Source organism: Penicillium brevicompactum (assembly GCF_028827555.1).
Source record: "Penicillium brevicompactum strain IBT 35665 chromosome Unknown utg000001l_segment0_segment0, whole genome shotgun sequence".
NCBI classification, from domain to species: domain Eukaryota; kingdom Fungi; phylum Ascomycota; class Eurotiomycetes; order Eurotiales; family Aspergillaceae; genus Penicillium; species Penicillium brevicompactum.
Genome location: NW_026623203.1, coordinates 2,403,445 through 2,428,780, shown reverse-complemented (window position 1 = coordinate 2,428,780; position 25,336 = coordinate 2,403,445). Strand labels below are relative to the sequence as shown.

At 50.3% G+C, this 25,336-nt stretch overlaps 11 protein-coding genes across 11 annotated transcripts; 5 read left to right on the top strand and 6 right to left on the bottom strand.

Moving 5' to 3' along the window:
• Positions 1 to 2,416: 2,416 nt before the first annotated feature.
• On the bottom strand, positions 2,417 to 3,688 carry N7506_000688 (uncharacterized protein; the record flags this gene model as incomplete). Its single annotated transcript, XM_056949984.1, has 3 exons — positions 2,417 to 2,986; positions 3,055 to 3,571; positions 3,624 to 3,688. 3 exons carry the CDS (start codon positions 3,686 to 3,688, stop codon positions 2,417 to 2,419), a joined length of 1,152 nt encoding a protein of 383 aa, XP_056815899.1.
• Positions 3,689 to 5,629: 1,941 nt separating this feature from the next.
• N7506_000687 (VHS domain protein) lies at positions 5,630 to 7,963 on the bottom strand (the record flags this gene model as incomplete). The annotated part of the gene is made up of 8 exons (XM_056949983.1): positions 5,630 to 5,830; positions 5,900 to 6,447; positions 6,500 to 6,884; positions 6,958 to 7,230; positions 7,279 to 7,572; positions 7,628 to 7,703; positions 7,757 to 7,844; positions 7,897 to 7,963. 8 exons carry the CDS (start codon positions 7,961 to 7,963, stop codon positions 5,630 to 5,632), a joined length of 1,932 nt encoding a protein of 643 aa, XP_056815898.1.
• Positions 7,964 to 8,242: 279 nt separating this feature from the next.
• On the top strand, positions 8,243 to 9,461 carry N7506_000686 (ribosome biogenesis TSR3 family protein; the record flags this gene model as incomplete). The annotated part of the gene is made up of 3 exons (XM_056949982.1): positions 8,243 to 8,487; positions 8,540 to 8,676; positions 8,740 to 9,461. 3 exons carry the CDS (start codon positions 8,243 to 8,245, stop codon positions 9,459 to 9,461), a joined length of 1,104 nt encoding a protein of 367 aa, XP_056815897.1.
• Positions 9,462 to 10,239: 778 nt separating this feature from the next.
• N7506_000685 (uncharacterized protein) lies at positions 10,240 to 11,274 on the bottom strand (the record flags this gene model as incomplete). The annotated part of the gene is made up of 1 exon (XM_056949981.1): positions 10,240 to 11,274. One exon carries the CDS (start codon positions 11,272 to 11,274, stop codon positions 10,240 to 10,242), a length of 1,035 nt encoding a protein of 344 aa, XP_056815896.1.
• Positions 11,275 to 13,066: 1,792 nt separating this feature from the next.
• N7506_000684 (histidine phosphatase family protein) lies at positions 13,067 to 13,947 on the top strand (the record flags this gene model as incomplete). Its single annotated transcript, XM_056949980.1, has 4 exons — positions 13,067 to 13,115; positions 13,179 to 13,557; positions 13,616 to 13,825; positions 13,881 to 13,947. The coding sequence occupies 4 exons, from the start codon at positions 13,067 to 13,069 to the stop codon at positions 13,945 to 13,947; spliced, it is 705 nt and encodes a 234-aa protein (XP_056815895.1).
• A 778-nt stretch (positions 13,948 to 14,725) lies between these two features.
• On the top strand, positions 14,726 to 15,955 carry N7506_000683 (phosphatidate phosphatase App1 family protein; the record flags this gene model as incomplete). The annotated part of the gene is made up of 1 exon (XM_056949979.1): positions 14,726 to 15,955. One exon carries the CDS (start codon positions 14,726 to 14,728, stop codon positions 15,953 to 15,955), a length of 1,230 nt encoding a protein of 409 aa, XP_056815894.1.
• A 451-nt stretch (positions 15,956 to 16,406) lies between these two features.
• On the top strand, positions 16,407 to 18,536 carry N7506_000682 (Alcohol dehydrogenase superfamily zinc-type; the record flags this gene model as incomplete). Its single annotated transcript, XM_056949978.1, has 1 exon — positions 16,407 to 18,536. One exon carries the CDS (start codon positions 16,407 to 16,409, stop codon positions 18,534 to 18,536), a length of 2,130 nt encoding a protein of 709 aa, XP_056815893.1.
• A 367-nt stretch (positions 18,537 to 18,903) lies between these two features.
• On the bottom strand, positions 18,904 to 20,145 carry N7506_000681 (GOLPH3/VPS74 family protein; the record flags this gene model as incomplete). The annotated part of the gene is made up of 4 exons (XM_056949977.1): positions 18,904 to 18,954; positions 19,006 to 19,499; positions 19,554 to 19,800; positions 19,873 to 20,145. The coding sequence occupies 4 exons, from the start codon at positions 20,143 to 20,145 to the stop codon at positions 18,904 to 18,906; spliced, it is 1,065 nt and encodes a 354-aa protein (XP_056815892.1).
• Positions 20,146 to 20,993: 848 nt separating this feature from the next.
• On the bottom strand, positions 20,994 to 21,782 carry acpA (acyl carrier protein; the record flags this gene model as incomplete). The annotated part of the gene is made up of 6 exons (XM_056949976.1): positions 20,994 to 21,001; positions 21,055 to 21,093; positions 21,162 to 21,210; positions 21,275 to 21,355; positions 21,457 to 21,474; positions 21,573 to 21,782. The coding sequence occupies 6 exons, from the start codon at positions 21,780 to 21,782 to the stop codon at positions 20,994 to 20,996; spliced, it is 405 nt and encodes a 134-aa protein (XP_056815891.1).
• A 274-nt stretch (positions 21,783 to 22,056) lies between these two features.
• N7506_000679 (NuoI/complex I 23 kDa subunit family protein) lies at positions 22,057 to 22,870 on the top strand (the record flags this gene model as incomplete). Its single annotated transcript, XM_056949975.1, has 3 exons — positions 22,057 to 22,322; positions 22,421 to 22,686; positions 22,740 to 22,870. The coding sequence occupies 3 exons, from the start codon at positions 22,057 to 22,059 to the stop codon at positions 22,868 to 22,870; spliced, it is 663 nt and encodes a 220-aa protein (XP_056815890.1).
• Positions 22,871 to 23,576: 706 nt separating this feature from the next.
• Positions 23,577 to 24,582, bottom strand: N7506_000678 (uncharacterized protein; the record flags this gene model as incomplete). Its single annotated transcript, XM_056949974.1, has 2 exons — positions 23,577 to 24,461; positions 24,517 to 24,582. The coding sequence occupies 2 exons, from the start codon at positions 24,580 to 24,582 to the stop codon at positions 23,577 to 23,579; spliced, it is 951 nt and encodes a 316-aa protein (XP_056815889.1).
• Positions 24,583 to 25,336: the final 754 nt, after the last annotated feature.

Below are 25,336 nucleotides of genomic sequence, written 5' to 3'. Positions count from 1 at the left end.
TTCAAAACTTAACCTAACTTTTTGTAACAATGATACAAGGTTCGTCTGTATTTTTCTGTAGTGAATGGTAATGAACCTTGACTTGTCTATCCACGGTCTTTGCTTCTATTTTTTCCCTCGTCTTGGTGGTTGAGGTTAACGTTGCATTCGAACGCAACCCCCCTAGTCCGGAGATCTTCAATGATCGACGCTGCAGCCCCCACTGCGCGAATATCGGCGTCTCACTTGCAGCTAAATTTCAATTCTGACTCTGCACTCCATCGGGCCGAGCCAGCTATAGCTAGCATGGACTTGGCACCTCTCCAGCCCAATCATGCAGTCGTCTAGGTTCCATTTTCGATACCCAGGGTTTTCGATCTCTGGGTTTAAATCGCTTGCTTGCTTGTTAGGTGCTCCGTACTTGCTGCAAGGTTGCGTGGGGATCCTGCATACTACGCAATAAGCGCACAAATCGCACAAATCGCACTCAATAGGTTTTGACTACCGATTACCACCGATATTTGCACTTGTACGCATACCAGCCCTAGAGGGCAAGACCAAAAGAGATAACAATAAAGATACTAAAAGCACGTGAATGCCATTTAGTTCCAAAGAAATTGGTTATTCAACCCAAGATCAGACTATTCCTCTGTACGGAGTACGGGAAGGATAGCAGAAATACCCCACCTCTTGGCAGTGATTATCTGCAACTGGCCGTTGCACCAAACGTGCACAGATGACATTTTATCTCCTCCACTGGGTTGGACTGCTCTAGCCTCCAATCGAGTTCTGGGAAAGATCAGGCCACGCACAGACTCAGTTGAACGCAGGTACCGAGACGCCGCCCAACAAAAACCCAGGCACGACCAATCACCTCACACAAAAACAGCTGCCTATCACCTGCCACGCCTTTAAAGGGCTTGCAATGCCAGGCCTCGCCAGTGGACGACACAAGCCACAATCTACACACACCTCAGACTAAATAGGAAAGTGTCGGAAGAAAACTTGAATATAGGTCCAATCAAGCCCCCACAATGATGCACGGGGTCTGTCTTCGCAATCGGCCCACTGTGAGAGAAAACAGCGTCAGCCTAGTCCCAGTGGAACCGATCCTTCGGACTCGCAATCCAACCCTTGGATCCTGACGATGATAGACTCTAGACTTTCATGGGTCTGTGCGGACGCTAGCTGAGATCGAACCAATCAGTGACTAGAACACACTACCGAGCTGCAACCTTAACCCCGCAAATCCGGGAACTATCCAGCTGGCCCGATTCGTGTTTTTTTCCATGGGATATTTTTTCCAGGTTACTTTTCGGGGTTTGAGGGGGGACCTCGTAATCCCCGTGGTGTGTAATTTGATCTTCGGGGAGGGGAGAAAAAGTTGGCAGAAGGGTTGGAGAGGGACTTTTTCGTGTGACGCACGTACCGATCTGATATACCTGTGCGAAGTACAGGGGTAGTTGGGATATGTTACACAAATGTCACACAATTTATCCTGCGAAACCAGATCCCGGAGATTGGCTGTCATGCCTGCACGATCGCCGTTGATCCGGGTTGTCGGGAACGCCTCATCGGTCACAGGGGACGGGAAGAGTAATCCTTCCCCCCCCTCTCCATATTACTTTCCTGCCCCAAGACAAATGCGATAAGATCTACATAACGCCTTTTCGGATAGTAAGCAATTTAACCCTGATTTAATTGTAACTGAAACTTAATTAGAAGAAGCCCAACTGGGTCAAATCCCCGCTACCCCAAACGAGACCGAAAGCCTCTTGACCAGGACGAAAGCAAAAAAAAAAAGGCAAGTTTTGATGCGTGGGAGCAAAAGTACCTGTTTCCATGTAGCATACAGACATGGGTGATTAGGGCTCTGAGACCCTGGGATATGGATATGCAGTTTCTGGTTCAGCAGCGTGACAAATGTTGATCCACGGTTGGCGGATAGATTAAGTGCGATGGGCCGTATGAGTGGCCCGTTCACAAATGCCTCATATTTACGGTTAGGGCTAAGCTCGCTACACTATCAACTTCCGGCATGGCTTCATCGTATAATTGTTTCAAGGAGTCAGGGAGGGGGTTTTGCTCGATGTGGTAGTTGGAGGCTAGTCAGTAACTAGTGAATCCTAGTCAATGTTTAAATTGTCGAGTCCTCCTCTGCAGAAGAAGTGTTAAGATACTAGCGGAAGGAAAAGGAGTAATTCGTCAGGATTTTGTATTAAATGAGAGATAAATAGCATATATGTTACAGGAGCAAATATACAGGCTATCCTGGAATGGATGTACAAAAAAGATAGTCACGTAGAAGGCAAATGAACCCCAAGAAACTCCAAAGACAGCCACCAACTACCTGGGTATATCAGGTATCAAGTTCGTAATAGGGCGTGAAAGAAGAAGACAAAAATGGTAAGAAACCGTTTCAGAAGGTTCAGAAGGTTCAGCAGGAAACGCTGGTAAACTCATCCACGGCAAGGAAATCATCGAATCCGAATGGCTGATCGCGCTCATGGGGCATGTCCGAGCTTAAATTAAGCGCAAACTGGCTGAAATCGGTGTAATCAGGGTCCAGTTCCCCGGAGACAAAGTCTGACTCGAGCTTCTGAGCCGGATGCGTAGGCGACACGGGGGTGTGAGGCGTAGGGCAGAAATCAGGAGTGGAGTGAGAGTCTGCAGAGAATGCCTCGACCTTTGGAGAGATAGTGGGGGCGTGGAGATTGGTGCTCTGGGTGAGAAGGTGCAGGTTGCGGAAGGACGATTGGGGCTGGGACTGGCCGCGACTGTGACCGTGGGTTGGGGGAGTGGGGCCGGGGGGAGGAGGGACGGGCTGAGAAACCTGGTGCTGCAGAGGTAGCTCTGGGGCGGAGGCGAGTCGGTCTCTGAAGTGATGCATTTGGACGGGCTCCGGGGCCAGCTGCATCATCTGCTGCTGCCACATTTGCACGGCCTGTGCGTCTGTCGGGGTTTGGCCAGGGGTAGGGATCTGCTGCGCCATTGTCCAGTTGGGGACCTGGGTCCAGCCGGGGGGTTTGGATGTATGCAGGGATCTGGGCGGGGGGTTGCTGCGGATGCAGGGACCATGTTGGCGTAGGGGCTCTCGGAGCCGTTCATACAGGCCATGTAGGGCTGGCTGTGAGGGTCGTATGAGACCGTTGGAGAAAGAGCATATCCATCGTTGTTGCCTATCGGACTCGCCATCGACCCTGGACCTTGGGAGAAAGATGCAGAGCGAAGATTGGATAAATCCAGGCTCATCTTGCGGGAGGCGGCGGCTGAAGGAAGCGGGGTCATGTTGCTAGCTCGGCGGCTTGCAATGGAGGATCCGTTCGAGTAGCTGGCTCGTTTGGTGAAAGCCTCGAGAAGATGGCGATGGAATTGTTCCTCGATCTGCATGTTCTGGGCTTGCAGCATTTTGATTCGCTTTTCTTGATACCGTTCGTCGACTTCTTCATACATGGCCTCTTTCTCGACAATCTCCTTGGTGATGTGAAATGCTTTGCCTGTACGCTTCTTATGGAGCATAGAAGCCCTATTTGCAGATTCTAGCCGGGCATCCAAGCTGCGATCCTTGCGCCTTGAAGCGGCGATAAAGGCTCTGTGAGGACTGTTAGATAACGGGGCATCCGGGAGATACGAGTTTACGGTACCTCTCTTGGTTCTCCTCCCGCGAGCGGGGGATAGGTGCAATATCTTGATCCAAGTCCAAGGGCATATTTGGCGTATGGGAATGGAAAAGCGAGAGATGAGGGGGAAATTACATATTAAGTACTTTAAAATACTCCAATAGTAAAATACTTGAATACTATACTGTCAGACTGCAGACCAAGCTGGGGACAGTACCATGGTAACGAGCCGATCATAGTTTGGGCCCCAGGAAAACTTACGACCGTCGAGTTCCACGGTTCACTGGCCCAAGTCCTTCTGCGGCCAGTCCGCTCTAGAGCGCCACTAGCCGATATACGGGCCTTTACCATTCACATTACCTGGGGATACTATTTCCTATATGCAAGTAAGCTGCATAAAGCTATCGAGTATTGCCCAGGATCTAGACTACGATAAGGATTAATCGACATCCTCGTACTCCGTACTCTGTATAGTAGAAAGTGGGGTCACCGTTACCCTAAACTGAAGAGACCTTAGACTTGGACCTCCGCTCTTCACTTTGGCTCTTTTTTTTTTTTTTCTTTTTCGTTTTTCTTCTCCATTGACATGGGAACCCCGTCACAGTGTAATGTAGGGTAACTCCCGCACGTGATAACCGGATAGAGAAAGTGCCCTGACCCTCCCAGCAGACAGCGTTTGATTCCCTGAAATTTAAGGCTATTTAGGTTGCACAATCTCGATCGTCGATCAACGGGGATCAGCATCTCGCATTGCCTACAACGTCTATCCCATTCCCGAACTGGAGATACTGCGCGAGTGATGCCAAGGGCCGGACGAACGCCTGATCTTGAATTTTAAGCGTAAGGCGAAATCAATTTGACGCTCAGCAAATGGTACAGAAAAAGCCCCAGGTGGCCGTGAGATCTCACATAGCCGAGGCAGCGTAAATCCAAGCGCATGTAAATTCCCGATAGCCCGGGGATTTCCCAATTGGTCCAGCCTCAAATATTCTCGGACTCGTAACAGACACCTGGTTATTTGGAATCCATGGATAAAAGATGCCATGTCGAGACCTGACAGTTTGCTGTCGCCACGGGCCTAGAGCCGAATACTCGGCCGGCCGAGACTAGACCAGATTCAGTAGCTCCAGTCGCCACAGAGCAAAGTCTTTAGATATCAGACTTTTGTTTATACGCGAGACACAATCTAAATAGTTAGTCCCTATAGTTAGTCCCCATAGCTTTTGGAAGACATAGTACGGAGTATTCTATTGTAGGATCAAAGTACGTGGTGATCTCGTACTAAACTAGTGAACTAGTGGGCCGATCCCCCCACTCAAAAGCTCCCTCTATACTGTAGTTACTCCGTACACACATGCACCATATCACCCGCATCGGCATCGGCATTCAAGAAGTCGGTAGTTGACCCCAAATATGATTTGAATCTTTCATTGGGATAGTGCTCAAGTCACTTTTTTTCGGTCGGACCGGGGTATGAGGTCGGCTTCGGAACCAGCGAGATCTACGCCCTCGTATACCAAAAACGGAAGGTAGATCGACATATTTACGATGCGACTATTGCTATGCGACTATACACTGTGGGTTTTTCCGCGGACTAGCATCAACTTCCAGCACTTGGAGGGTACTCGGATGATCCTCGGGGTAAACATGAGGATACTGGCACTTGGGCAGGTCCAAGCATAATGTCTCTCTCGCTGTGGTTACTTACTTGGGTAGTAGTGGTTGACACTGGAAATTTTCCAGGACTCTCGCCGTTCGAGAGACGATCTTACATCCGAGGTCTGACTATCTAGTTCAAAGGTTCTTGGAAAGATGATCGGCACTTATACAGCAATTCCCAGATAACAAGGAGACATGGGATCTTTATAAACAGCATGAGTAGATAAAAGACGCTAAGTTCTCAGCCAGTGCAAAGCCGGGGGAAAATGAAGTCATCGCTGGATCTAAAATGTCCGAACAAAAAGGAGCAAAAAAAAAAAAGGAGCGCAAAGTCACATAATGCAGAGAACGAAGGATGGGTGTCATCGCGTCTAGGCAATGCCAAGAGCTGGCACCATGCCCTGTTCTTCGCGTGCTTCACCGCCGAGTTTGTAGGAGACCTTGAAACGGATCTTCACCGAGTTGCCCTTTCCTACGTCAATGCCATCCATGAGCATTTCTTGTTGAACGCCGTTCTGCTGCTGCGGTGCAACATCCCGGCCAGATTGGGGCCGAAGCTGCAGTGTGTAAGACTAAGAAAGATATTAGTAAAAGGAATCAATACGAATATGACGCGAGAGATCCACGATAGAAATACTTACTTTTTCCACAGCAACCTGGAAATGAAGCTCTCCGATGGGTTGAGTAGTGTTGTTGGAGAAGATAGCAACGACGTGGATCTGGCGCGGCTGGTTGGGCACGCGGCGCGCAGCAAAATCAACGCGCAATTGAGAGTTCAGAACTTGAATTTTGTTTGTCGATGGAAGGGCATTGCTGGCTGGAAGGGACGAGGCGAAATTCCACTCATCGTCCTCAGCTGGAGCGGCCCGCGGTTGCGGAGCCGGGGCCGGTCCCCCAACTAGATCAAGCAGGGAGGAAGACCCAGGAGATGGTCGGCTTTGGGGTGGTTGGAAGGGACTAGATGATGCCCTTGGGCTAGCAGAGACTAGTGACGCAAAGGGGTCGGCAGGCGGCGGTGTCGCTGTCGATTGGGCTTGGGGCGGTGCGCCCATAACGGGAGTAGGGGATTGAGAGGCGGGTCGCGAATTGCCCAAAGAAGCGAGGATATCATAATTAGGCTTGAAAGCAGCCGGTGCTTGTTGTTGAGGAGCAGGTGGTGTCGAGCTTGTTGACATGGATGGGAAGTTGGCTATTTGAGGTCAGTATCGTTCTTAGAATGAAAATCACGCTATGCCACTTACTGGAACCAAGAGAAATGCCACCACCTTGGGGAGGACCTTGCTCACCCAGTGAAAGCCCAAGCAGGTCATTCTCCAGAGAGCTGCCACCCTGAGCGGGCGTTGCCTCGTTACCATTGGAATCGGGCTGAGGCTCCGGGTCGAAATCGATCAAAGAGAGCTCGTTATTAGCATTTGTGGAAACACCGGTTGTCGTGCCGAGTGTTCCCTTGGGAATTCGAGATGCAGCATCCAAATCACCCTTCTTGACGAGCTTATACCGTTCAATTGTACGGTGTATGCTATCGTTAATCTCGAGCAACTTGTGAACAGCCTCGGGATCATCCGACTCTTCCTCGCACATCTTTTGGATTTTAGGATGAGCGCTTTGCAGTGCACCTGCAAGTTCCTATTAAACAAAGTGTTAGAAGCCGATGAAAATTTCTAGGATCAATGGGATCTTATGTCGCCATGTCACCTACCTCGAAGACATCGCCTTCGGGAACAGCTTCCCCGGGCTGCTGGTTCTGCAGCATCTCTTCCAGAATCTTTGCCTTTTGCTGCACCTTAACAACCTCCTCGGCAGCCTTTGCGCGATAGTCGGTCTTATGTCGGTTGTCAAATCCGGCCATGACCTTCATAAGTCTGTTAGCCTCCTGCAGATCGGCGGGAGTTCCCCTCCGAATCAGCTCTTGAAGCTTGGCAGATTGGGCCTCTTTCTCTTCCTCCTCCATCTCGTCGGCGGAACGAAGGTTCTAAACAATGTGAGCTTGGCACGGGTGCAGCATCGCGGGATCACATACATCGCTCGGGTTCAAGACCGCGGCGTCTTCCCTGCGGACTTCTGGGAACATATATCCTTTGTAGAGCAACAAACGGTGCATATCCCTAATGAATCCCAGGTCCTCCTTATACCGCGATGTTTGACAGATGGTTTGTCGCCACTCCTCAATCGACTCCAGGATGCGGTGTTGCACCCTAGAGGGCCGCATGGGCGGCCGCTCGGGGAACCTGCGCACCAGTTCATTCAGGAACTCCTTTGTACCAATCTGGAGATGAAAGGGGTATCCGCAGTTCTTGACAGCAATGTCGAGGAGCTAGGAATCGTATTGTCAGTCTCCCCCGCGTCTGTTATTCGAGCTCCCCACGTACCGCCAGCGCCAACAACGCAACATTTTGGTTCCGGGAGTTGATGAGGTGAACGATATCGAATGCAGATTCTCGGGGTCTTGAAGACAAGATTGTAAGTATGCGCAATGGACCGCGGATCTTCCTACTCACGCATTGCCTTTCTTCGAGTTGATCAGGTCCGTTACTTCGAGGTTCAGGGCCAGGTTGGGCTCGTAATTTTGGGGGTCGCAGGCATTTCCTACATTGATTAGTCCAAAGGTGATGTGTCACATTGTCATAACAAAACTCACGGATTGCCCGCTGCAACGGTGACAAGCCCGGCTCAGCGTAGGCCCCGAACCGGTCCCTAGCCGCCATTCGTGCTGAGGCTGCCTCCAGGATGGCGGTAGATGAGATAACAAGAGAGAAATGAGATCTTCGCCGGGGATATCAAAGGGACAATCTGCGTAACGCAATGATCTCAAAGTGCGAGATGTGTACAGTCGCGGGATGGGGGGCTGAGGGCGGAGAACCGGTTAGTTTGCACGTGTGGCGCTTGCGCTTGGCCTTGATCTTTTTTTTTTTTTTTTTAATCTTCACAATTCACCAACATATTGAATACGCCTTCTGACGGCATATCTACTTATATTCTACATCATGGTCCGCCACAAAAAAGACAACTTCTCACGAGGAGGAAAGAAGTCCAACAACCCCCGCCCCCGACCAGTGCCCCGCGGCGATGATGAAGAAGCAGGCGCGGGTGTGTCGCGACCTGCCTACAAGGCCGCTTGCTGGGACATGGGACACTGTGACCCCAAGCGCTGCTCAGGAAAGCGATTGATGAAACTGGGCCTCATGCGGGATCTACACGTTGGCCAGCGACACCCTGGTGTGATCGTCTCGTATGTCGCATCATGAGATTCTCTATGGCCATACATTCTGACTGTGGAATAGTCCAAATGCGAAGCGGATTGTTTCCCCGGCAGACAAGGAGATTATGGAGCAATACGGTGCCGCTGTAGTGGAATGCTCTTGGGTGCGAGTCAAAGAAGTGCCTTGGTCGCGGATCGGCGGAAAATGCGAAAGACTCCGTACGTGAGACACTTTGAAGAGTGGCTGGTATTCATCATAAACTAACTACATTGTTTCTTTAGTTCCATACCTTATTGCCGCTAACACAGTCAACTACGGAAAACCATGGCGTTTGAACTGCGTTGAAGCGCTCGCCGCTTGCTTTGCGATTTGTGGCCGCCTCGAATGGGCGGAAGATATTCTCAGACATTTCAGCTACGGGCCATCATTTTTGGAAATCAACAAGGAGCTCTTGGCGAGATATGCTGCATGCGCCACGGAAGAGGAAGTCAAGAAAGCCGAAGAGGACTGGCTCACTAAAATCGAGCAAGAATACGAAGACAATCGTGCCGAGGGAGGCGATGACATGTGGACGACAGGAAATACCAACCGAATGCCCGCTCGTGGGTCTGACGACGAAAGCGGAGACGAAGATGACGATGAGGAGGGTAGCGAGGAAGAAGAGGAAGAGGACAAAGATCCCTTTGCGATCTCTGATGATTCAGAGGATGAAGCTCAAATGGCTGAGATCCGACAGAAGATCTTGAACTCAAAGTCATTCCAGAACCCCGACGACGAAGAGAAGCAGCAGCCGCAGAAGATCTCTCGACCGGAGCAGGTGTACGTTGACTCGGACGCTGAGTCTGGCTCAGCGGGAAGTGAGGATGAAGCCTTCGACAACATTATCAATGCCACCACAGTCACTGATCGCACTGGGATCAAAGCAATCCAGCAGAGGCGCGCAAAAGAGACTGTCACTGCTTCATTCTCTCGGGCTGAGATTTCTGCCCCGAAGAAATGGTGATGGCCACGTCTTTGAACACCATCCATCTCTACAGGCCCATTCAGTCGTGATTGCCCTGCTCTCAAAGTTGGAGGACTGGATTTGGTACTTTCATACGTGCTACCCTGTCTATATACCATCTCCTGGTGCTGGTCTTGATGCTCGAGTCCCCACCAGTGCTGGAGTGGGACTCTGGCCTTTCTTTCGGCTGCCTGCTTGATCCAGTGCTTTCATCACCTCGTTTGGGTCGGATCAAGCGCTTCAGCCCTGGAGGGTCATACCTCTTATGCTCTGCGACTTGTCGCCCGATGTGTCATGACTTTACGACGTTGTCACGTTTCATTCTTGTTGGTAAAAAAGAGAAATTCCGCATATGGAGAGAAAGAACCAGTACAGCAATTCATCAGATCGGATTGATCAAAGCTTTGATTGTTATTGCGAACGCAGTATGTCAATTGGCTAGATACTCAAGCTTAATTGAGACACATTAAAGCTAAGTAAAGCACAAAGAATACCTCATCATCTCAAAGCTCCCCCAGCTAGTAAAAAGAACTGAAGCCACCCTGTTGCTGTCATTAAAAGCTAAATTGAAAAACACTCGAATCTGACTTCATTTCATCGTGATCATGTTTCAAACTCCTGGAAACGCACGGAACGCCGACTCAAAACCAGGTCAAATCTCCGATATCAATATTGGACGACAAGCTCGCAGCGAAAAAAAAACATATTGTCAAGCACCGTTATTGTTATGAGTCCCGGTGTGGAGATCGTCACGGCGTTGTAAAATCTTCATCGTGACCTAGTTGGTCGGTTCGGTTTTGACGACCGGCTCTCCAGACCTGGCGCCAGCACTTCCTTCCCTGCTCTGATCGGAGAGACTTTGACGATCCAGCAACTTGATCACTTCATAGTTTGACTCCTCAAGACTGAGCACCAGGTTACGGTTCTGAGTCTGGAGCTCACTGATGATCTTGTTTTGCTCGGTAATATGGTGGGCCTGGCCATTGATCTTCATGTTCTGGGTGTTGATCTTTTGGTTGAGGTCAGCGAGCTCCGCACTGAGATCGGGCTCCAGTTCGAGCCTAAATGTCATCTCGTTTTCGATTCCGTCGCAAGTCAGGCGTGCAATGTTATTGGCCAAGTCAGTCATCACCTTGCGGCTTTTGGATAGAAACCTGGCGTCGGCGTCCATGGGAAGATCGTTGATCACCTCTTCCTGATAATCCAGCTCCAGGAGCATCAGTGAAGAAGTGTTGTAGATGACTTCCTTGAGTTTGGCGACGCGCGATTCAGCGGAAGCTGCGATGCGGGTTTGATCTTCGATCGCTCCGACCTGGTTAAGCAGTTCCAACTCCACCTCGGATTTCTTGACCTTGAGCTGGCCGATAAGCATTATCTGGTCGGCGTTCTCAGAGTCGAGGTCACGGATCACTTCTCCCTGTTGCGCAATCACGGAAAGCAGTTGTTCAGCATGCTTCTCGAACCGACCACTGGAATCCGCGCAGTATTGGGCCAGACGCTTGATCAATTCTTCCTGCTGCACCAGATCGTCCCTAATTCTGGCGTTCTTGAATCGGATGTCTCTCAGGTAACTGCAAAAGTCGACCGGGGCGGAATTCTGGCCGACAGCACCTTCACGCGAAAAAAGGGTGGCTTCGATACCTCTGATTTCCTGGCTCAGAATGCTGGACATGCACTTATTCTTCTCGAGGAGGATTGAGATACGTCCGGCTTGCTGCTGAATGTCGTTGGAGATCTGCTTGGCCTGTCTTCTGACCTCCAACGGATCTATCTCGGCGATGGCATCCGGGACTGAGGGTGTATTCAACGACATGATGGCGATTGGTAACAGGTCTTCCGAACGGGGAGTCGTGGAAGGGAAGAGAGCTTATGCAGTAAATGGGGTCATCTGTCGTGTGTCGAAATACCAAGTCGATCGTCGGGGGCAGAACTTCTCTGAAGCGTCAGGGCCCCGTCTCCCAACTAGGAAATTTAATATGGACAGCAAATTGTGACAGATGATACGAGCAAGCTGGCTTCTATCGATTTCATCCTCAGTTTTACGTTACTTTTCTTTGTTTTAAACGTCACAAAGTGCACCAAGATAGAGAAGCCTACTAGGTAGAATTGTGATTTGAATCGTCTGATCCATCTTACTATACGCGGAGCTGAGTTATCATATGTGCCTCAACTCATCCCAAGCAGATGAAAGATGTAGGAGACCAGCAAAGATACTTTTTCAACCCTTGGTTCTGGTCCGACTATAGATTGAGACATAAGTGGAAAATCTTATTACATACCCGTGGGCCTAGGTATGGCTCGCATAAGCCCGATCTACTTCCAACCTTTATACGGCTTGTGCTTTGGTCTTTACATTTTGACCCTGTCTGAAACACGCAGTCCCAGGCATTATAGAGATTATCTTAGAAGACACATGTACATCGCTTTGTTTCAGAGCCAGTTACAGTGCAAAAAAAAAATGGCATTATAGAAGGTGGCCACGAACGTTGGCCCAAACACTACCGAGGAGAATGATACATCATCACGAAGAGCATAACGCAACTGTGGATCAGGAAAGGCAGCTTCAAGTCCTTTGGTCTGAGATTTCATTGCCTGCAAGAGCTGACGCCATGGTGCTGGTGACATCGAGGACAGTCGACCGCGTGGTGTTTAGGCCATGAGTGTGTCAATGAATGCGAGGAGGAGCAGATGAATGGATTCACGTTGGTATAGATGGGACGAATGAGCATATTGGCTGACCGGCGTCTTTTAGTCGAAGCAGCTCGAGGGTTGTGTCGAAATTTGGTGCATGGTGTGAATAGAATGGGTGATATCGTTGAGGGCATCTTGAGAACTGCAGGTGGTACACATTAGCTCCATGCCTTTGGTAGGTTTGAGGCCATGTGCCTACTTGTTCTTGTTTCACGTACACAAACAAGATTAGAACTCTAAGTTCTGGATTGTCGTGTTCAATTGTGATCTGTGAGAATGTTTGTTAATGGAAAAAGAACGCGAAATCGGAGATCTGGGGATGTAAGTGCCGTATGCAAGGGTGAGGTGAGGATCACTGGGGTTTAAACATTGGATCGGATATATGCAAGGTACCGAAGTAGGACAATTTAACTTCGAGGGCTGGGGAGCTTGAATAAAAGCAATTCATTTGCGATAGCTCGAGGGGTTCATCGTAGCCATTGAGTTGATGATAGCTTGGACGCTGGGCGCGCCCCAGAAAAAGTGCCAGCTTTGACAGGGAATCTCGATTGACTTTTGATGAGACTTATATCATAATAGTCTATTCTGACCAAGAGCAGTGCTATGGGCCCCTACCTCTTCAAGTTCATGAATTCACCAAATGCTCCAATGGCCCGACCAAAGGCTATACTTGATGACCCCGCCGCGGGGCATCCAAATCTACCAGGGTACCTTTGCCTACGAAGAGGCCTACGAAGAGACCTACTGTGCAAGTAGTCACTGTATGATTTTGAAGTGAAGAAAATAGAAGAATAATAGGAAGATACTCGTGGCAATAACCGGTGAAGTTCAAAGTTCACCGAAGCGGAGCGACTCTTTTTCGATCCCCGCCGTCCCGCCCGCTTCTTCAACCAGACATCACCTTGAATATCAAAATGCCTGACAAGGACTCTAGCACCCCTCGTGTCTTCCTCTACCGTCACGGTGTGTAAACCATTGTTCCATCTCTCTCATGTCTTCTTGATCTCATTCTTAACTATTCTGCAGGACAAACGGAGTGGTCCAAGAATGGACGTTACACCGGAATCACCGAGCTTGAGCTCACCCAGGACGGTGTGAACCAAGTCAATGCATCTGGCAAGATGATTGTTGGATCAGGAAGACTGATTGACCCGTCCAAGCTGGTGCACGTCTACATCAGCCCTCGTAAGCGAGCGGTGCAGACCTTCGACATTGCGTTCTCCGATGCAGATAAGCAGGCTCTCAAGGACGCAAAGAAGGTCTCCGAGACAGAGAGACTAGCTGAGTGGGGCTACGGTGAGTATGAAGGTCTGTTGACCAAGCAGATTCGTGCTTTGAGAAAGGAGCACGGTCTCGACACCGAGCGTGAATGGGATATTTGGAGAGATGGCTGTGAGGGTGGCGAGTAAGTTTTGTAATTTGATCATTTCATTAGCATCAGTGTACTAAAGGTGTGAATATAGATCCGCCCAGCAAGTCACGGATCGCATCGATGACCTCATCCGTGAAATTCGGGCTGCCCACAAGGACAACATGCACGGAGAGAACCCCTCTGACATCGTTCTTGTTGCTCATGGTCACTTGCTTCGTGCCTTTACCAAGCGTTGGTTGGGCTACCCTATGGAGTTCCCTCTTTCTCTCATGCTTGACCCTGGTGCCGTCGGTGTCCTCAGGTATGGATCTTCCTTTCTTCCAAATGACCAAATAACTGATATGATCTCTCTACAGCTACCAGCACCACAGCATTGATGAGCCTGCTATGCTGGTTGGATACGGATTCCCCATTCAGGAATGATTTATGTCACCTAGATTATGCAGATCACGGCACACAGTTAACTAGAAGGTTGAGAGAAAAAGAAAAATACATAGACTCGATAAACTGACATAACATATTCCAGTTAAGAGAATCAGAGCATCAATACCTAGGTGTCATAGTCACCACAGCGACCGGCGACGGGGGCTTTTCCTGTGACGTGCATGCACATGGAAGTATTCAGGGCAAGAATCCAAAAGAGCGGAGTTCCGTGACAATTGAACTCGGCACCTTCACGCGCTCTCCACATGACAACATACGTGAGCCGAGAGTGCAAAACCGGGTAGTCCGAACCAGTTCGCAGTCTGCAAATCAGCTGAAACTGACAGGGGAAAAGAGCCCGGTTCATTAAAGCAAAACAAGAAGCTCAATCCTATTGCCAAGCAGCCAAGCCTAACGCAGCAAGTGCTGGTCTCGCCTGACCCGATCGACTGACCTGTCAGTAGCGCGCTCTAAACGACAGTCACGAACTTCCTCGGCCTCGTAAATAGCCACGCGAATGGCCTCAACTGCGAAAAGGCAACATCAGGCGGGATGGAGCCTCCTTGGCCGGTGGGCACCGGACGGCACTAACGTTCACTAACTGATCGCCAACTAACCGCTATATGATCATCGCTTCCCCTGATGAATTTCCTCACTTCTCTACAAATCTGACATGCGCTATTTGATCGGAGAGATTCTCGGGCAAGACTAACTTTATTTCCAACCATCGTGGACTCATATTGTCTAGTGTTCAACTTCACCCTATGTGAAGCCAACCATGTCGCACGGAGCATCATCGGTCGCAGAGGCCAAAAGAGTGGCCCAAAGGATGTCAGAGCCCACTACTCCCACCTCACCAACAGAAAGACGCGGTTCCTCCTTCATGAATTTCTTCTCGTCCATCCTCGGCTCGAAGAACCCGTTGGCACAGCCGGCAGACCCACATCAAAACACTGTGTGGCTGCTCGACAACACAGCGTACCAGCCCGTAAATGATGAAACAGACGAGAGCCAATCCTGGCACGCTGAAGTAGTCGCCTGTATCTTCGAAAAGGGAGGCAGGAAAGACATCGGCAAGATTGTCGCCCTTATCGCAGACCACATCGGGCTAGACGGCGAGCGCGGCGGACACGAAGATGCCCGCAAGCGCATCGAACATCGCATCCAGCCTTTCCTGGACGCCGTCTCACCTTCTCGTACTGTCACTCTTCGAGTTCCCGTTTCAAGACCGGCACAGACGCACGGTCTAGGCCCATCCGACCGTAACGGTATTGTCAGCCAGACGTTCGAGATGGGCCACCTGGACGTTGAGGACGGGGCGGTGATAAGGCCTCGCCTTCATGACTTTGGCGATGACAGTGTGTCGATGACCACGACCTTTGCTGCGCCAGAAGGATGGCTGGTTATATCCGACATTGACGATACGATTAAGCGGACTTTGACGCTTGAGCCGACGGGGATCATCCAGACAACGTTTGCAGATGTGCCAGAGCCGATCGCTGGTATGCCTGATTTATATGATTATGTCGATGCCGAGCTTGTACCTGCGTGGTTTTATCTCTCCGCATCACCTTACAACCTCTATCCTTTCTTGCACAGTTTCTTGCATGAATATTACTGCCCTGGCACGTTGGTGCTGCGCGATTATTCGTGGATGGACATTACGGGCCTCATCAAGTCTTTCACGGAGAAGACCCAAGAATACAAGGTTGACCGGATGGAGAAGATCCATGGGTGGTTCCCGCGTCGGAGGGTGTTGTGCATTGGAGATTCGACACAGAAGGACCCGGAGGCCTACGCCGAAATGTATGCGAAATATCCAGAGTGGATTCACGCCATTGCGATTCGCAAGGTCTTAGACGTGGCTCATATGGAAGAGAAGAATGAGCCGGAGAGATTTGAGAAAGCATTTGAGAATGTACCAGGCCACATCTGGACTGTTTTTGAGGACCCAAGGGAGTTGTATGATTTTGTTGATGGACTCGGGATGGAAGATCAGGATTTGTAACTACCACACATTATTGGGGCTTGAGGCCACTGCATTAATCAGATCAATGTCATTTTATCACTAAATATATAGGCATCTATGCCACCTGGGCATCTTTAGGTGTCAGTTCCCTATGAAGGGCAACATTGGAACCTTGGAAGACTTTGCGGGACGTTTGGTTTCGATATTTTTAAATTCGCCTCGAATCCATCATTAGCCACCACTTTGCCTGGGCTCATGTGCAAAAGCCATATAAAGGAATGCTCCGTCTCTCTATTGCGAAGGAATTCATCGGAATGAGGCTCTGTGGCGACGCTGAGCTAAGATCTGCATACGTCAAGATTAGGAATTAGCCCCCGATCTATAGATGGCAATCTATAGATGGCGAACACAGTCGGTGTATATTAAAATGCGCCAGAAATCGAGATTTATTGTGTAAATACTACCAGATCAGAGTGTATATACCGACAAGATGCACCAAGAACCGAATTCCATCAGTATGCACCCAGGCATACCCCCAACACAGCCCATCATGGAGCCCGAGGCAGGAAAGAGGACATTTGAGCCTACCACGCCGAAGCAGTCAACAAAGCAGTCGACTTTATCCCCAGGGCAATCAACAAATCACTCTGCAAATCCTTCAACGAAGCCCCTCGGGAACCAGTCAGCAAAGCAATCCATCAACCTATCTACAAAGCACACAACAGCCAGCCTGAATGACTCCGCCTTCACGCCACTGTCAATGCGGGCATTGTATTACGCCCCAGAAGGCTCGAGCGATTATGTCTTTGATGTAATACCCGAGGGAGATATCTCCGACGCCATCTCCCCAGACACCAGCACCAGCGTCGTCCGCAAAAAGGGAACAGACCTGATCTTCGACATAAGCTTTCCAACCCCCCAGCCAACGCCTCGGCAGTACCTGCTAAAGGTACACGCGGCAGCTTTCTGCCACGACGAGATTCGTCTCGCCTCAGCCCTTAACCCACCCATCACTTCTCCGAAAATCCCACTGCATAGCATTTGCGGCACGGTGGTCAGCACTCCCCGCGAAGACGACGAGAGTGAAGAAGGTCCGCGCTTCAAGATCGGAGACAAGGTCTTCGGTCTTGTAAGCTATACTCGCGATGGCGGAGCTGCAGAGTACACCGTTGCGACTGAGACTGAAATGGCGCCCAAGCCGGATAACATCTCATTATCCGAGGCTGCGGCCATACCTCTGCCTGCCTTGACTGCTTGGCAGGCACTGTTCAGGTATGCGGGTCTTGACCCCGATGTACCAGGTGGGTTGAATGAGGACGACGAGGAGTTCGGACAAGGTGGAAATGGCACCGGGCGATGGCAATGGCAGCGCAAACGTCGCGATACCGTCCTCGGTAGCATGGACTATGGATACGGGCATCGCAAGAGCACTGCTGGAAGTGGTGCGAGCAGTAGCAAAAGCCCCGGGGAGATCGCTCGGGGATTGGAGCAACGTAGCGGCACGTCCAATGACAATGCCAGTGGGAGTACTGGGGATGGCAGTGGGCATTGGATCTGGCATTGGAATCGTCGTGATACAATTCTCAATGACAAAGCCAGTGGTACTGGATCTGCAGGTGGTACTAGGAATCTTGATGACTTACCTCGAGCTGCCAGCATTGTCGATTCAAACGTCAATCCAAAACCCAATGCTAAGCCGAAGGAAAAGGTGCGCAAAGAGAGTCTCGCGAGTCTTGTCAGCGGCACCCCGAAAGCCACAGGCAAAGCTCCCCGCGCCGCCAGCACCATCGATCCGAATCCGAAGAACTCTGTCCGTCGTGCCAGCCTTATTAATCTGGTCCGCGGTAATCCCAAAGATGAATCTGGCTCTGCCAGTCCATCCGGGTCCGGTTCCAGCACGACCAGCACCCGCCGCGGTAGCCTTCTTGCTCGCATAGATAAGAACGGTCGACTGGGAAGTCTCGTGAACAACCCGAACTCCAACCCCAATGAAGCCAGAGGAAAGCCTCCTAAGATCCGAGTTCTCATCACCAATGCCAGAGACAGCGAGATAGGCCGCATTTCCGTTCAGCTTCTTCGCGCTGAATCACTCTTCCCACCTCAAGCCCGGCCCTGGATCTGTGTCACCTGCATCCCTGCCGAAGTCGATATTATCGAGCAAGAATGGAACGTCGACGAGATCATCGTGATTCCACACCTGCCCTCAGCAGATGAGTGTAATATCTCGAAAGTGTTCCGTGCACGGCGCTGGCACCCGGTGGATATTGTACTGGATTGCGCTGGCGGCGAGGTCTTCCGACAAGCTCATGCGAACGGTGTTGTAAAAGACCACGGGGCCGTTCTGACAGTTGTTGACGCTAAAGTTGCAATGCAGTCGCCGCTTGTTCCTGAGAATGATGAGCTTGGAGAGAGGAAAAGGGGGATTCGAAGTCGATTTGTTCCTGTCAACCCTGATGGACCGGCGATCGAAAGGATCGGGGAACTGATTGAAGAGAACCTTGTTCGAGCGAAAGAGGCCAGGGTTGTGGATATCGCGAAGGGGGCTGATCTATTGGCGGCTGGTGCTGCTGGGACTGCTGGAGGGTTACGCGGTGATATGGTTGTTGTCAAGGTTCAATGATTGGATCCAGGCTGTCAATTCTTATTGTTTTCGGAGGCGGTTTGTCTGTCTTGTACCAAAAACGTAAAAGGCATAAGTGTATAAATTGGAGCAGAGAGAGAAAAAAAGAACCTCCGTCATGATTTTAGAGCCACACTGACTAGACGTGAAATTGTATGTCCCTAAGAGCCAAGAAACATGGTCAAAAAGAAAGAAGTAAAAAAACACAAGGGTGAAGAGTAGATCGAGCTTAGTGAATATCCCATACAAGAATGAATTTTGGCCTTCCATATAAAAGACGCTCTGTCAAGTCCCTGACTACACAAAAAAAGAAAAAGGTCGGTTCGAAGTGGAACAAAAGCCAGTGTATTAGAAACGCGGTAATCGGTTAAAGTAAGGAATCAAGTCTGGTGAAAACGCTCAAGCATGCAGCGACAATCTAGGTGCGTCAGTAAAAGGTAGGTCGACGTCAGTAGGCTAGGATACTCACCTCCATTTGAAGCTCTCTGTCCTTGTTCTTGGTAGTCTCGTCGTTGATAGCCTGAGCGAGGTTGGCTCCAATCGCCTGCGAACCGCCAGCCCTCCGGCCAAATGGCCACTGCGAGTACTCGGCTAGTAGCTCGTCAACCTGTGCGAACGCTCTCTCACGAGCTTCGTGGCTCATGGTGACCAGCGCATTCTCCAAGACGTTGGCAGCGTATGCAGCGCAAACCATTGTGATCGAGCGGAGGTATCGGTACTCGGAGTCTTCAGGGAGCCAAGGGCTAGGAGGAATGATGACAGTACGGTTGCTGCAGATGTTGCGCACCCGGCGGTGGAGCTCTTCTTTCGCGCCGCCGTCGGCTACGGGGTGTGTCGCCATGTCAAATAGCAGGAAGTTGCGCTTTTCGGTTCGGAGAATACCCTTATCCACAAGACCCTTGGCGAGTCGTTCCCGAACTTGTTTCAATTGATATCCGATCTTCATCAGGTTCCATGTTTCGCCTACCAGACGGTCAGTGGTCGCATCGCTACAGATTGAATGGGGTTAATTCTTACCACTCAGCAGGTCAATCCATGAGTTGACGCTCATCTTCTCACTCGACTTCATCATCTTCAGCGTCTCGTCCAGCAAGACCTCCCCAGTCAATGTATCGTCGATGACCTCGATGACGCGGTCGGCCAGGGGGAATCGTCGTCGCGACGAATCCTTCTGCATGCTTATACGCCCGCGGAGTGCAAGCTCAATGACAATACACCCTCGCAGGGCATAGGAGATGTTCTCGTTCCAGAAAGACAGATAACCCTGTAGTGCGGGCGGGGGAGTCAGCGATCGGAGCCCAGATCATTGAGACAATGGAGTTCGGGGAGAACTCACTTGCTTATCCTTCAATCCCAACAGTAAGATGTCCTCCATTAGGGTGAGTTTGGGCTGCTTGCCCCGTTCCTCGTTTTCGCTGATGTCGCGGGGGTCGAACGCGATCTTGTGACCATTCTCGGCACTTGTGAATGAAGTCTCTGGTCCACGGTTGTCCATGGCTGAGCCATTGCGCGAAATTGGTGATGACACTCGACTGTCATCCTGTTCATCGGCACCAGCGACTCGACCGGCGCCTCTGCGGCGAGTCAAGCCCCCGGCTGGTGTGGCCATGAGGATACCGGGTTGGGTGGAGGGGGGTTCGAAAAGGGTATCGGGGAGGTAGATAGCGAGCTAGATGTGAGCAGAACTCAACGCCGATCTATGTGGCGATTGGGGGGTTGTCGGTCGCCAGATGGTTGTGAGGTGCTAAGAGGGACCGTGACCGAAAGTGTCGAAGTGGGACTCGGTGTCAGGGGAAACCAGGGACCGAGTGGACTAGCCAAAACGATGTTTCGGGGTTTATAGTGCCTTAATCAAGGATTCAAGGCCCAGAAGCACAAAGGGTGGTAGTTGTTAGAAGGATGCTAGGCGAGGCGCTTTCGAATGCGGTTAACACCCGAACGGAGAGATTGTGATCTTCTATGATCTCTGTTTCTTGTCTTCTAAGCTACTTTATTGAGATAGCAATTTGAAATTGCTTGGCACTTGTATTCAATATTTGCTTCTAAGGTTAATCTTATTAGAGGTTTTCTTTTTTGTAAACTGCTGGCCAGGTGCATACGTACTCCCAACGCTATTACGACCACATGGAGCTAGATCGGGTGCGGTCGTCTCCGTAGCCCCCCGGGCCGTTTATGTCTTTCCCTCCAAAGCTCCAGAACGACCTGGGGATATTTAAACTTGGACATGATTCAAAACACATATCAAGACCTTGAGATTATTGAAAATACCATGGCGGCTGCAAAACTGCAAAAATTGCATTCAAATGATATACACGATATAGGAAAGAAAAACCACTGGCATGTATTTCATACAGAATAGCATCGCAAGGTTTGTGGTCGTCGATGACCTCACTGGTGCTAACATCCCGATTCTTTTTCTATCCAATTCTCCTGATCCCGGGGTTTCCAATTAGGTATTTAGTGAGCTGGATGGCAGTTAGTGAATGCAGAACATCAGAGAGACAGTGGGTTGACTAACCATCGGGCTGGGCGAGGATGTACTCGACGGCCTTCTCGACTATACACACAGTTCATGTCAGCACTGTTGAGGGAATTCAGTAACCCATCCACCAAGTGAAAACTTACCACTGTGGATCTGGTCGGCCTCCTTGTCGGGGATCTCAATGCTGAACTCCTGTTGTATCGATTAGCTGCCGTCACAGAATGGATTGTTTCTCCGAGGGAAAGCGGTCGCATACCTCCTCAATGGCCATCACGACCTCAACGGTGTCCAAGCTGTCAAGACCGAGGTCGTTGGAGAAGTGTGAAGCGCCGTTGATCTGAAAGTTGTGAAGATTTAGTGGATGACTCTTTTGTGTCGCCTCGCACATAGCTAATAGCTACGTAAGATCACGACATCGTGTCCGGCGTGTTAACTGACCTTGCTGGCATCGGAGACCTGCGGAGGAGAGGAAAGTCAGTAAAAACACAGATTTGAGATGTTTCGCCCATAGCCGACGAATGGCGAGTTTCCCCGGGGAAAACAATATGACGCACCTTGTCGAAGTTCTTGAGGAGGTTGACAATGCGACCCTCAGCCTCGTTCTTGGAGAGACCGGCAGGGGCAGAGTAGAGACGAGCACCCTGGAAGGGAGTGAACTGGGGAATGGCAGCAATGGGGGAGCTGCGGATGTGGAAGGGAGCCGGGGTCTTGACGACACGAGGGGCGGAGGCCCTGAGGGAGCGGACAATGGCGGAGCGGAACATTGTGGGAGTGTGGAATTAAGCGCGAAGGCTAAAGAGATGTAGCAAAGGAGATATAAAAAGAGGAAGGGTGGAGAGAGCGAAAAGGGTAATGGGGGAAGAGACGGGCAGAAGTGGAAGAGGTCGTCGCGCCCAGCAAAATCCTGCGGGCCAATCACATCCCGACAGAAAGGAATGACCTAAGCCCGAAACCTGCAAACCACCACAACCTCGCCTTTGCTCCCTTTCACTACCTCCAATTGACCTCCAACTCACCACTCCCCTCACTCTCTCAACAATGGCCGCCACCCGATCGGTCGCGAGGCTAGTCGCCTTCCGCCGGCCGACTCCCTTCGGCCTGCTGGGCTCAACCGCAAACTTCTCGTCCTCGACAATCCGCGCAGCAACCCCAGTGGGACCCCCTCAGGCCGGCTTCCGCCTGCCCCCGCCCAAGCGCTGGGATCAAGGCGAAGAGTCCGCCCTCGACAAGGCCAGCAAATACTTCCTCATGGCCGAGATCTTCCGTGGGATGTACGTGGTGCTGGAGCAGTTTTTCCGACCACCGTAAGTACCCCCACAACCTAGTCGGCGGTGCGGATCGTTCTCCGTGCATGCCAATGGCATCGAAAATCGTCCATCGACTCACCGCATGCGTCTTCTAGTTACACTATCTTCTACCCCTTCGAGAAGGGTCCCATCTCTCCCCGTTTCCGTGGTGAGCACGCTCTCCGCCGTTATCCCACCGGTGAGGAGCGCTGCATTGCCTGCAAGCTCTGCGAAGCCATCTGCCCCGCCCAGGCTATTACCATTGAGGCCGAGGAGCGTGAGGATGGAAGTCGCCGGACGACCCGTTATGATATTGATATGACCAAGTGCATCTACTGTGGCTACTGCCAGGAGAGCTGCCCCGTGGATGCCATTGTTGAGAGTGAGTACCATGCCACATTACAGTTTAAAATCCAAGTGCTAATATAGCTTCAGCTTCCAACGCCGAGTACGCCACTGAGACCCGTGAAGAGCTCCTGTACAACAAGGAGAAGCTCCTCTCCAACGGCGACAAGTGGGAGCCTGAGATTGCGGCTTCTGCTCGCGCCGATGCTCCTTACCGCTAAATTACGTCCTTTTGATCAGTATTCTCGGCTCAAGGCGCGCATCACATGTATAAATGTGGATGTGATACTGATCACAATACCCATCTAAGAGGCACTACCCGTGTCTCGCAAAACAAGAAAGATATCGAACCCCATTACACCAACTGTACATAACTTGCCCTCGACTGTGTTATCATCTTGTATTAGTCAATTCCCAGGGGAAATCCTCCGCGGGGTGACTGCTTTGTCTCTTTTCATCTCTTATGTTCTGGAATCTAGCACTTTCTTCTGAGGTTCAATTCTACACATACATAAAATGTGTGGACCGGTCCAGCTCAAAATAATCAAGGTTGTATTTCCATTCATTCCTTTGCTGTCGACACATCTGGGCAGGCATATCAAAACGCAGTGGACACTTGCTTGACCTAGATCTAAACCGTATGGATACAGGCATGTTGACATCGACCTTGCAAGCAACAGAATCATGGGCCCCATCGATGAAAAGCAAATCCGATTTCAATCCACAACATCTTTCCTGCAATTTCCACCACACATCCCCCGATTCCCTTTTGCAACCTTGGAAGGCACAGGTTAGACACCAGTCACTGGTTCAAGATGATAGAGCCACAATCTAAGACAATTCGTTATCACTGAACATATACTTTCATGAGTCTCCTGGTAAGATGACCAAACATACTGGTAGTTGGCTTGGACACCTCGATTCTGTTCACTTGGGGTCTGCAAGGTCCTCCTCTGTCAATTGATAGAGAACCTTACCCAATTCTCCATTCACTCGATATTTATCTCCAGCCACGGAATGCCTGTACAATGGTAGGGACCCTGCCCATGAGTCCATGACATACCCTATGCCCTCCCCTTCGGCATCCAGACGGCCCTCCCGAACAATGTTCCGAAAAGGATCCAGATAGAGTAGCCGCAGGCGGTTCGATTCAAAGGCTTCCAAGTCTGCGATGAACAGATATGTGTCCACAACTTCGTTTTGCAATAGAGCCCCAGCGGACTCAATTAACGTGTCTCTTTTCTCGTGCCACGCTGTAGGGTCGTCGTCTTTCGTAAAGGCGATATCGTTTTTGAACATTGAGCGTAGAGGGCCATCAACAAATTCTGGCGAACAACCTCGGGTTGCCAAACCGGCAATTTCACTTCTCCATGGAATTGGGTTACTGACCTCGGGCAGAATATCGTAGATTCTCCGCCAGTTCGACCCAAAGTCGAAATATTCTTGATTGTCAAGGACACCCCACCAGGACTGGTCCTTATACCCGTCCGAATCGGCCCATTCTTTCATCACTTTGTCATGCTTAGGACGCCAGAATTGATCGGTGCTGTAGTACGTGCGTAGTAGAACTGGCGCCTGGTGGTCTAGATACATGTTATGATACATGTTATATCCGTGCCATCGAAGAATGTCAGGACGATAGGGCCGGAGAATGATGTCGATTTCCTCCATTGTAGGCACACGAAGCGTACTTGTATCGCCCAAGTGTACCTCTGCCCATGCCCTCGGAATATGTTGCAAGTCGATGAATTGCTTGACTAGCCTTGCTCGCTGTTGATCCGGGGTTTCCTTTGAAATCCATTTCCATTCTGTCTGTTGAAGGATCACTAAATTGAAGTGCTTACCAGGGGATTGAGGGGTGACATACGATGAAGTACTGCTCAAGAGCCATGTGACCCCATGGGGGACCGGTCTTGTTATCCATTTCTTGCATGATGATAGAGGATTCAGAAGTGAGTGGGAGATGAAGGGACCTGGGAGCCACTGACAGGTCTTTTATAGTAGCCTGCCTAGGGAAATGCTCAAACAGTGAAGTTTGTCTTATCTCTTTATCCACATTGTTTGCTCGATCGTGAGTGCAGGAGGAAAGTTTCCATTCCATTTGTTGTCTCGGGAGCACTGAACACTTGAGCAGAACCCGAAAGAAGAGTGATGTATGATTGTGATTCATGTACATACGCAATTCCAAGAGGTCCTAGCTTGAAACCTGGATGTGGGCAGTGACTACAGGAACTTGGTAAACCATTCTTATGTCTGCGTGGGAAAGTAGTCGATTGAGTCTTCCAAGGTTCTTGATCGGACTGAGATACGTTCATTCTCTTGAATGTCTGCCCAGGTGGCGAGCCACAGTGCCTGGAAGATCAACCTTAGAGAAGCCCTGCCAGCGACGAACATACATATTGCTGATGAAATATGAATAAGAAGATTATTGATCCAGCTCGATAAGAAAATGATATTTGTATTCACAGGTAAATCAAATCGCTACCGATGCTGTCATGCATAGACATAAATTGACGGACCAAGCCGCCAAAGACACAAACGCAAACACCAGGCACCTTGATCTCCAGAAGGATATATCCCAGTTCGACATCTCAAAGGACTTTTTTTGGTTGTTCGGTCTTGCTTCCGGGATCTCACATCTGAGAAACGAAGACCAGTCTTGAAGGGTATGCAAAAAGAATAAGAAA